The following is an 11,776-nucleotide window of genomic DNA, read 5'->3' on the forward strand; positions in this document are numbered from 1 at the left end:
GGCGGACCTTGTTTGCTAGACTCCTGTCCAAGTGTAGAGGGAATCTTGAAGGGTTTCTTATTGATAATATGAAGTCGAATTATAAAATCAAAAAGTTTTTTCTGTCATTTGGACCTCTAAGCTCCAAGACAGGTCTCTCGTCGGCTCAAAGGTGCCTTAGCTAAGAACTTAACATATATAAATCATGATCATCATCCAAGCCTTCGCTAATTGGATATAGGGGTAGGCGTAGAGCAGGGCATAGCAAAACTTAATGTATGGAGCAAATAATGACCGATTGTTACTTTGATCTTGACCGTCTAGAAAATGGTGCTAAATTATTGGATAATGCAAATTATAGGTAAGAGAGGAGCTTTCCTTGAAACCTACACGGTCAAATATATCTTCCTTAAAGGTAGAGTTTAAGTGAAGCTACAAAGGACCAATCGTCCAATATTTCATAGGCTTGGAAGCAAGATTTTAAATATTGTGAGGTGGGAGCATCCCGATTATTTCGTAGAATGGGACATCCCACATCCCGACAATTGGGACAATGGGTGTTTTGTTTTGTCCGGTCAATTTCTCAACTTATCCATCCCAACATTCAAAATAGGAAAAATCTGGGATTCCTTGCATCTAGACACTTAGGAAGATGCGTGCCCCATCTTGTATGGTCCATTACTTGGCTCATCCCTTTCCGACACTCGGGAAGTACTCTTTTCCTACATTCGGAAAAGTGGAATGCCCCATGATCCCAATAATATTTGGTTTAACCCCTGCCTCCTCCGGAAGAAATTAGGAAAAATAGTCTAGACGGGGGGGATGATGGCTTTTGATTTCAGAAGCTAGCTTGGTCTCAAAAGTAAAAATAAGCCAAAGTGCTAAATGAAAAGCAATTCAAAAATTTTGAGATTAATAGATAAAATAATGATATCAAGTTGCTATATGATTATAGGAACTCTTAAACTTTAAAGATTATATGTTGAAAAAGGCATCCCAATGCATGAGACTTTCGCCACTACGAGGTCTAAAGAGGGTTAGATATATGCAGTCATACCCTACATGCAGAGAGGCTATTTTCATATTTTGAATCTATAATACTTAGGTCACAATGGAGCAGCCTTACCATTACACCAAACACTGCCCTCTTAAAGCATTATATCTTGATCTATAAAATTGATCTGATGTCAAAGGGCACATATTAGGAATGGATGATAAAGCTATGAAAAAGCATCCTTTAACATGGTGTAGGGTTTATTGGAATGGTTGTTTTTTTTCTGTGGAATGAAAACATATGTAAGATTGACCTTATTTTATATAAATACAAATATTGTATAATATATCACTAAATTATCTCTCATAGAATGTAGTATCTATTTCAATGATCAACTCATCCCCCTAATAACTACCCAAATTCATCACCTTGTTTATCTGTATGGTAGTATACGAATATGCATTCACATGTACTTTTGGAAAATTAAGTAAGAATTCTAAGAGCATTTAAGATTGATTTTATTTGAACAGCTTTCGCATGAACCATTATCTGGTTTATGATTCCTTAACTTTAAATTCATATGTTGTCTAGCACCTTTCTTCTAGCTGTATCTAGTGAATCAGGAGTGAACAAAAAAAGGCACGAATCAGTCATTTCTTGTTAATTTTATTGATGAATCAGTCAATTCCTGTACTCAATAGGTACCAGATACTGGCGGGTGTAATAGAACAGCGAATCCTGGAGCCACAGCTACACAGCCACAAACTCATTTTAAGTGCATCGTGCTTTGCAGTTCGTACAGGAAACACATTTTTGGGATCTCTAATGTGAGATTTCTTTAGGGTTATTTTGGAAATTTTATAACTATAAATTGCTTGAAGTTTCTATATATCTTTAGATTGACACTCATCTTCTATTGAGCAGGTGGGTTGACTATGCCTGCTGGATAAGAATCCAAAAGATCCGGGAGTAGTTCATAGCACATAGTGAATATTGCTACTCTGTTTTCTTTCTACATAAACATTTGGCGAAAGCTCAATCGGAGGTGGGTGCCTTAGCCATGTTGTTCTATGAAGTCCACCACTCTTGATGATCAATATGAAAGGCCATTTGTGGCTGCCAATATTAATTTTTAAATTATTTTTCATATTGTTTTCCCTTGTCTTCGCAACAGTGGAAAGTGTTGATTTTATTTTTGAACCAGATAGTTGATTTTGTTGATTCATCGCAACACAATTTTTTTATGGTTTGCAGAACTTCATACTATGTTTATTTTATAAGCACCAAATCTAGATCAAGTCTTCAATTGTATACAAGTTAGTCAACTTACTTGCACTTTAGGCCGTGTTTGGGGGGTCTTCAAACTTCATAATTCTATCCTTCTCCTTGTTTTGCACCTGTTGTTAGTTGCAAAATTTTCATGATTTATAGGAAAGTGTAAAGGAGAGATCAATCCTAACTCTAAAATTGTGCTTAAAATTTCATGATTTATAGGTTTAGGAATTTTCATTAGGCAACCAAGCACCTGCCTATAAAAACATTTTACCAAAAAGAAAAAAAAATGGTAAAAAATTGCAATTTCACAAGATTTTGTAATTTTAGATTACGTTTAAGTGCACTGTTAAACCTTTTCGATCGAAGAAATTGTCATCAACTATCAAATTTGTTTTTATTTAAATTGGCTAAATTGCGACTACAAGTTGTTTTTTTTTGTCTTTTCCTAGTATGTGGAGAAACCAATGGTGGCTTCCTCAAGAAATGTTGCATGTACATGTTTCAATATTATGTTTCCTCTAGAAAAGTAATCAATGAAGATTGTGTTGACTATTTTTGAATTTAAAGTTATGGTTATGAACTATACAAGTGTTTAATTGTGCTTAAATTAGTAACTAAAACAAATATACAGAAACTGGTATACAACCTCTATCAACACTAAAAAGGAGAAAAATTAAGTGCATGGATAATCCTGCATGATTGAATTTAATTTCTTTCTGGATGCATAGGTTAGGAAGTTCTCTTTGGGCATGACCCACTTTGCTGATTAATCAAGCAACCCAAGATATTTGAGGTGTTAAATTGAATCTCATAATTTAATATTTGTTGACAGCCTACAAATAATATATTTCATTAGAATAGCATCAGTCACGTGAATTGCAAGTTAAATCAGGTTTTGTTGAGGGGGTTTCAATTGTCTTTTTAAGAAAAAACAAGTTACAATTTTTTTAAAAATGTATTTATGTTACAAGAAGCAAGACTTACTACTACATGGTACAATAAAATGACTTCCTCATCATGTCAATCTCTATGAGCTGAATTGTTTGTATATGAGAACCTAATATTGAGACTAGATTAGCTGCCTAATGGTAAATTTCAGTGGTTCGGGTCAGATCTTCCATGAGTAGTCTCTCGTGTGCTTGACCCTTCGATTTTTCTGAGCCATCTAATGATTATGAAAAACTTATAGAGCAAAGCCCCCTAATTCTAGCTGATATTGGAGGGGCTTAGCCCCCCAATGACAGAAAAAAAAAAAGAAGAAAAAACAAGAAAAAAACGATCTTTCGAGTATTATTTTTATGGCTTAAAGAAATTAAAAATATGAAGTGCACTTTTATATTTGAAATTTTGATATCTTTTATATTTTTAATAAAAAAAATGTTTTTACAACCTAAAAGCTTTTTGTCTTTGTTTTCAATATGTTCCAAATAATTTCTAAAATATGATATCTTTATTTCTCGAGCGGCCTAAAAGAAGACGGCAATGGGATGCACGTCCAGATTCTAGGTAAATTCTATTGGATTTACTGGCCAGTTCTCCGGATAACAATAGGACAGACATCTAGGCATCTAATCACATGGATGGCTAGATTTAAATGCTAGCTGGAACAAGTTGGATCCAAATCCTAGAACAAATTGGATTCCGTATCTAGTTTAGATATGGTCAAACACAAGCTAACGGTCTAAACTGAATTCTTAACGACCGAAGTGCTACAATGTGGGTGACCCGTCCATCGAGTATTCAAGCCTTTTTCGTGCAAGCTAACGTTAACGGGGGTATATTTCGGGCAAATTATTTCCACCTTGGCGTCATCCCATGCAGGAGCCTCGGTAACAACGAATTGGTAGGGGAAAAAAAAAAAGATCGAACACAAAGGTCTCCTTCCCCTTGTTTCTTGGAGAGGTGCTCTTAACTTTATTGTCTTAAAACATGAAACGAAAACAATCCGCTTCAAGAATGACACTGAAAGACTATCCATGATAGGCCAGAACACGAGATGAGTTCTTTGCTAAAAAGAAGAAAAACAAAAGATTCAAATTCAAACAATCAGCAATAGTCAGATGTTTGCGGGAGCTCCATACACCAAACGTACACCTTCAGTCATAGACGCCCAAAAAGTACCCAAACAGCCAGTTGAATGAACAAAAACAACATTTGGCATCAAAATACATCACAAATAAGTAATGATTTGTTCCCTCAATGATACTTATTGTAACTCCAACATTGCTAGCAAGAAGCAAAATCGAGATGCCCAACCAAGTCTAATTTAGGAATCATGACGGAGTCTGTGTGTAAAAGCCTGTAATGATACAAGGACTTGTTTTAGCTGTTCCTTGGTTTGAGGATCTATCAAATTCCCATCACTATCAAACTTCTTTGGAGGCTGCTGCACTACAATGAATAATTCTGGCTTATTGATGAAATGGAGATCAAGAAAGACGCCGATCTGACGCAGATGGTACTGTGATTGTTTACCCCCAGAATCACTAGATACGCTTACTATAGCTGCTGGCTTGTCTGCCCAAACATTTGGGGGTCTAGAGGCCCAGTCGATAGCATTCTTTAGAGGAGCTGCATGTTTACAAAGCAGGTATTTAATCTGAAGGCATTCACATGATTTACAGGAACAGACTATACTAATTCTCAGTAATTGTAAGCCGCCCAGTTATCCAATGACCAAGATATCAGCGACTATGTAAGAAGGAAAACCAAAAATATCATGAATTCTATGTAAAATAGTGATTTACTTTTGATATTATTCTTCAATGTTATTCAGAAGAGATTAATTACATAGGCTTTTTATAACTAAAAAGCAATTGACTATAATCACCATGCTGAAGGAAAAAAATAATCCAAGATTCATCATTGGATGGTCCTTCAATCTAAAAAAAGTGCTGAGAAATCATTGTAAAACAGAGAAACATCCTTTAAAAAAAGTTCAAACATTTGATTGGTAAAAATTTTTGTGTATAGTGTATAATTAATAGAATATGCCAGAGATAGTCCACTTTTGAACCTTCCTGCTAGGTTTAACTAACAATGCCAATGTCTGCCACCAGAATTGAATATCAAGAATTTATTCTTCTCCGTAAAATTTACTTTCTAAGATTTTTCAGAATAGATGTGCTTTCTTAAATGTTCATCTTTTCAAAGTGGTTGATAGGGTGCCCCTTGCAAACTTGATAAATCAAGGTCACAAGAAAAGCATGTGATGTCCTTCTGTCTTTTTCATGCTAAGTAAGTTAATTCAATGGAGCTAATATTTGATAAATATGACAATGAAAGACCAAATAAAAGAGAAGCCCAAGGCACTCAGGTTTTACAAAGTCTGCTATCATGTAGCTTTTACTTGTATGTTGTACTAAGTACTTCTATAGGTGTTCATGCTCAGTAATCTGTCCTGCTAAAATCTTAGGATTATTTTCTTGGTGGATCCAGACTATAGCTATGCTTTTGTTGCTTTTTCATATTAACGCCAAGTCCCAAGTGGAAACCACCACCTAAAAAACAAAAGAAAAGGAAATAGAAAAAATATAGGCAAATTAATACTTCACAATAGCCTTGTATGCTATTTGGAAGTGTCTTAATTTTTCGTTGATGCCAGAAGTTACTGCACAAGCGTTCATGCTAAAAGAAATGGTTCCCATTTTCATAATATTAATAATGCATATACATCCGTTAAAGGCCTATGGTCCTCAAGTATTGAAATTTGTTGCCTGCAATGCATATATTATTGTGTACTTTTGAGCTTTATCAGAAAATTTACCATATTAAGAAATTTTATGCCCTTTAACTTCATAAAATTTATATGTTACTCCTATTCATTATACAACATATAACTATTATATTACCAAGCTCATCTATTGCAACCATGTAGCACTATATAATGCATAATAGTTTACTCAACTGCAAAAAAAAACTAAAAACGAGGGAAGGTATGCTCACATTTTGCAATTACAAAACCATGAAAATACAAGGTTTGAGGTTCTTATCCATACCAGGCTTCATGTCTAATGAAAACTTTCTTATGGATAACATCATACATACTAGCATTCAGCTTGTAATTTCTAACATAAGGTGAATATGCTTAGGCATGGTCTGCTTTATTGTCCCGTATCGTACCGGAAGAAAACTAGTACGAAACTTAACTTCAAGTTGGTACGAGCCTCATACCGCCCGTACCGAGACATACCGCTCCATACCGAGGTATGTACTAGTCTATACCGAGGCATACCATGGCGCATACTGGTTCGTACCGAGGTGTACCGACCTGTATCGAAGCATACCGAGATAAAAATTGAAAAAATAGTTAGAGAGTTATTTCAATACAGGGATGTACCGTACCGTACCATACTATGCCAAACCGATAAAGTATCAATACAGTACCCGATATCGAGATTGTGGACCTTGTGCTTACGAGTTCTAAACAAGATCAATTGTCTTCATGCTGCAAGAGGATTTTCTTATGAAAAGATTCTCATCAGCATTATGATGTAAGATATCCATTCATCTTTTACCTCTTGTTCTTTTTGCATTGATTTTTAAGCAAAATGGTGACTAGTTCAATAACCATAGAGGCCATCCTACTCAGTGCAACTGGACCATAAATTCTAAAGTTAAACAGGATCCAATTGGACTCCAGCTTTGTTAGCCACCTTCAACAGATCCAAGGAGCTGCAAGGATCTTGGCTGCCATGTGCCTCAAAGCAGCATTTCCACATCATAAAGGAAGACAACTCTGCTTCCCAACCCTTGTGCTCACCTCCTCCATCAACCTAGCTCCTCCACTAGCTCCACTCTATTGCCTCCCTGGTCAAATCCTGTGCCTCAACTTTGGCATCATCACCAAGCTCTATCATTGCAAAAACTTCTCACTTGGCCATCTCCTTTACCTATGTCATTGTCGACCTCTCCATCCTCCTTTCCACCTTCAACTATGTCGAGAACATCACCAAACATCCCACTGCTGATAGCTTTCTCCAACCTTCACATTAAGCTAGGCATTGCGTGTGTATATCTAGCCTCCAACTACCAGTCCTCCTCAGTCTGAATCACCCTTAGGCAAGGTTCCACATTTCCACTCAAGCACCTACCTCCTTGTCGCTATGCCTTCTTACCATGTTGTCACACCAGATAACCTACCACCTCCAACACCAATGCCATCATGTCAGCCTCCACCACTTGCAAGCTCACCCGATGTCTCGTCATATATCACACCCTTCAACACTACCCATGCGAGCATCCTCATTGCCTCGATAGCCCCCTTACAAATCATAGATTATCCACCTCGTATTTAGCAAAGCAAGGGCACAAGAAAGCACCACCTTACAAGAAAAGGAATGAAGAAGAAAGAGGGAAGAAGAAGAATGAAGAAAGGAAGAGACGAGGAAATAGCAAGGAGAAGAATTAAAGGATATAAGGTGTTCCTTGTCCACACAAGACCGCAAGGCAAGAGAGAGACTCCCTTAGCCAGGCATAGAGTATGTTATCCATCATATCAAAAAATTCCATATCTACCAGCTAACCCCCTACTAAGTGGGAAAATACTTGTAATATATGGTTAGTGATACATTAATCATAATTCATAAATGGGTTCTTTTTCTTAACTTATAACTTCATCTAATTAATATCTTTATGTCTGGTGGTTCCTCCAGGCTCCAGACTTTCAGATTAAATTGGAGAGTTTAATCATATAAAATGCATCATAATTACGGACCTACTTAACAATGATCATCAATAGGGCTGCTTGGTGCCACAACATCTTAGGAAATCTTCTTTGCCCTCTAACCCTAGTTTCCCATTAGAACCTGCTCAGGTTCCACCAACCAAGTGACCTCTTGCTCCAAATTTTAGTCCTTGTTCTCTGGTTTGCAATGTTCAAAGTCATTAAGAATTCACAAAAAGAGAAAAGTTGGAGGTAAATCATTGTACCCAAGAAATAATAAATGATCACTTTTCATCATCACTCCAAGACATATTTTCACCAAATTAACTTCCTTGTAAAAGATATTGCATAAATTTGTTATCCAAGTATCATTCCAAGCTTATGGGACATAGTCTCCTAGAAATGTTAGCTTAAGATGTTACTTGGCTCTTCAAGAATTCATAGCCTTTTCCATCATCCTTGAATTAAGTCATTGCTTATATCCTCCTTGGTGCCATTTACATTGATGCAAATTTCTAATCTATGCTAAGAATTTGATCTAGTTTGCATTGGATAAGGAGCACAACGATGGATAGAGTGGATTTATGCTTACCATGTTGACTGATTTGAGCTTTAAGGGTGTTTAACCAATCGTTTAGGTATGTGGGGCTCATTACTTTTAACTTCATGTTTTTGCAGGCTTTTTATGCTAACCATCTATGTGATGAACGGTAGAAATTAGATCTTACCATTGTCTTTAGTATGCCTACCTTCGTTGTTAACTAGTCCTGTTTAACAATTACATCAAAGTTAGGATGTTAGTTTCAAGTCAAGCATACAGGCTCCATTTTCTTCAAGGAGGAGAAATGCTTCTCATTGTCCTTTGGTTGCCCACAGATGTGGGAACCACCTAGTTCAAACGGACTGATTATTGTTGAATTTGTTTTTTTTTACACTACAAATTACTAAAATATCACAAGGAGATTGTTGTTGAAGATAGCATTTCCAAAACACTTCTGCTGTTTCTTGCTTTTATTTTCACTCTTTTTTGAAAGCAATAAACCTTTGCAACCAAAAGTTCAAAGTTTAAAGATTTTACAAAGAATTTAAAAAGCAAAAGGGTTTCATCATACATGTTGTTCAGTCAAGCTCATTTTTCTTCTTGGGTTTTTGAAAACAAAAACAGAAAACAAAAGCAATATAAAATAAGCGCTAACAAAGCAGAAGGCAAGAAAGTTTATCATGGAAGAACTTTCTGTTCCATTGTTTGGCACTAATATGGAAAAATAGGAGGAAAAAATAGGGAAGAAATAAATGGCTGAAATTTTCTCTCCAAGGCCTATATTCTTTTAATTCTCCAAGAAGTTGCAACTTTTAGAGAATCGACAAATGAGCAGGTCATTCAAGATAACCATATCTTAACTCGCTTTGTCTTATTATTTTCTTAGTTCAACCAAACTTGAGGACATTCCTAATTTCTTTTTTGTTTCATTTTCTTTTATTCTCTTACATTTCTAATCTTTCATTTTTAGCAACCAAGGAGAGAAGAAAAGGCATAGACGAGGAAAGGAAGAACAAAAATATAAGAGAAGAAAAGCCTAGCCTTTCCATCAGCAAGCCATTTGCTCACTCTTAACTAGCCACTCGAAGAATTAACATCATTCTTCCTTTTTTCTTTTGTTCCCTGCCATCCAATTAATTTGGATCCCAATTTTGGGTTCTTTTAGAACTGGAAGAAGAAGAGTGATGAAATTCAGATTTTTCTTCTTCCCCGACCTCTCTTTCTAACCTACCTTTCCTTTGATTTTAGGCTGATTATTTCCATCACATAAAACTTGATCATGGCTTCTAAAACATTTGATGTGCCTTCTTGATGATCTCTTAGGAACAAAGACAAAATCCAGATCCGATCTCAAAATTGGAACTAACCCTTTTTATGAAATCAAATTCCATATTAGGTCTACATTAAACATGAAACACAAAAAAGGCATTGCTTTATCAACAATCATGGTGAGAGAATGAGGGTTTATCATTTCAAACGGCTTATGTTGAGATGATTTCAAAGATAACATCATCTTCATTGCAAAATGAGTGACGTCATTCCTAAGCACAATTCTATTCACTCTTTTGTTACGCACCAACACGGTAGCATGGAATTAGAAGGGATCTTCCAGATTCTACATGGTTATGTGAATTTGCAAACTTGTTGCAACCAAAGGAATCGTCCTGATAGTACGCATAGCATTGTTCTTCCCTATCAATTCTATTCGAAAAAACTCATCCATTCCAGTACGCCGACCCGAAACCCAAGTGCACAAGAAGATGAAAAGTGGACCCGAAGAACAAATAAAACTGATATTTCTGTCCAAAGAATCCAAAAATACCTGAGAGGGAGTAATTGTACTCTGGGGAAGCAAAGAAGATGCTGTCGGCTTCGCGGATCTTGCGGCGGAAGGCCTCGACAGGAGGAGGATACTTGCCGGCAATCTCGAGGTCGGTGTTGAGAAAGGGGAGAGGCTCGATGTCGACGTGCTCGATTTGCATCCCAGGGATGGACTCGTTGCTGAGCTCAATGGCTTCACCAAAGAAGAGAAATCAGCAAAGAGAAGAGAACAGTCGGAGAGAGTGAGCGAGCGAGAGAGAGTAGCGACCGCAGCGGATGAGGCCACGGGTGCGGGAAGCTTTGCGGAGGGAGCCGCTGATTGCCGCCACCTTGATGGTGGGTTCGGCTGCCAGCGCCGCTCTTGCCATCGTTCCTTCTTTATCGACCAAATTCTTGGGTTTTTTCCACTTCTGCTGCGACGCTATTAGTCTAACATACCGCAGCGGTGCTCTCCTTTGCGCATCTTTGGGCCTGGATGGATATACTCCAGACTGACTGCAGCTGGGGCTGCCAAAGCTTCAATATCTCAGTTTCTAGAACGAAATTGCGAGCAGTCTAGATTGGCATATAGGAGGCGTTGCACAAGCTGCAAGCCCATGCTATCATGACCGAGGACGATTCGGCTACAGTTATTAGTTAGATTCAACAGTATGAAGGAAGTGGGCGACCACCACCTGCTGCTTAAAAATATTCAGACCATGATCAATGATGAGATGATACTGCAAGCAAAACACGTATATCGTGAGGCCAATAGAGCAGCAGATTGAATAACCTCATATGTTGCTAATTATTCTGAGAAGATCTTGTGGCTAGGAAAAAGGGGATTACCCGGTGTACTTGTTACCTTTTGACTTTTTTAGATGTATTCGTATTCAATTTGTATAAAACATCAGCTTCAGCAAATAATAATAATAATAATAATAATAATAATAAATAAATATACTTACTTTTCTTTTAAGAACCAGATGAAATCATGTAAAAACCAGGACGAGAATAGGATTTGGGCCAAATCACTGTGTCTGAAAACTAGGGACTCCATAAATTGAGCCAATTGTGAACATATGATGAGGTTTTGGATGCATAAACAGTATGAAGGACACCAATCAATGACCTTTTTGAGTTAATATTCAAACCAATTTACTCCATGATCCATGCTGTTCAAGAGCACTACAGCATAAGATCCTAGAATATGTGAGGACCTACGTGAACCTGTGTTCAATCCAACATAGGTTAGAAGCAATAACCACAATTGATAATCTTATAGCTAGCGTGTTTAAGATGTGCTCTTGAATTGCGCCAAATTAGGCGTATCGAATCAGGTAAAACTACATAAATCAATTTTTTAATATAAATCAAACAAATAAAAATAAATAAAATAAATCTTAATACTTTATATAATATTAAACAAAATAAAAGTCGAAGATACATAATATAAAAAACTAAATTTTTAACAATAATTTAAACATGACAAATACAAATATTATTCTTTTTTTTGGTGAAA

At 36.6% G+C, this 11,776-nt stretch overlaps 1 protein-coding gene across 1 annotated transcript; it reads right to left on the bottom strand.

The window, feature by feature from the left end:
- Positions 1 to 4,252: 4,252 nt before the first annotated feature.
- LOC103719212 (NADPH:quinone oxidoreductase-like) lies at positions 4,253 to 10,809 on the bottom strand. The gene is made up of 3 exons (XM_017845739.3): positions 10,544 to 10,809; positions 10,277 to 10,468; positions 4,253 to 4,819 (listed from the first exon to the last, which is right to left on the bottom strand). The coding sequence occupies exons 1-3, from the start codon at positions 10,641 to 10,643 to the stop codon at positions 4,515 to 4,517; spliced, it is 597 nt and encodes a 198-aa protein (XP_017701228.1). The 5' UTR covers positions 10,644 to 10,809; the 3' UTR covers positions 4,253 to 4,514.
- Between the last annotated feature and the right edge of the window lie 967 nt (positions 10,810 to 11,776).

Source organism: Phoenix dactylifera, chromosome 3 (assembly GCF_009389715.1).
Source record: "Phoenix dactylifera cultivar Barhee BC4 chromosome 3, palm_55x_up_171113_PBpolish2nd_filt_p, whole genome shotgun sequence".
NCBI classification, from domain to species: domain Eukaryota; kingdom Viridiplantae; phylum Streptophyta; class Magnoliopsida; order Arecales; family Arecaceae; genus Phoenix; species Phoenix dactylifera.

What these genes read in the sequence shown, in the direction of transcription:
- LOC103719212 (XM_017845739.3), bottom strand. Translation starts at nt 10,643, where the DNA reads ATGGCAAGAGCGGCGCTGGCAGCCGAACCCACCATCAAGGTGGCGGCA. An exon ending in CCGTGGCCTCATCCGCTGCG is followed by an intron (nt 10,469 to 10,543) that starts GTCGCTACTCTC and finishes TCTTTGGTGAAG; the next exon opens with CCATTGAGCTCAGCAACGAG. An exon ending in GTACAATTACTCCCTCTCAG is followed by an intron (nt 4,820 to 10,276) that starts GTATTTTTGGAT and finishes GTAAACATGCAG; the next exon opens with CTCCTCTAAAGAATGCTATC.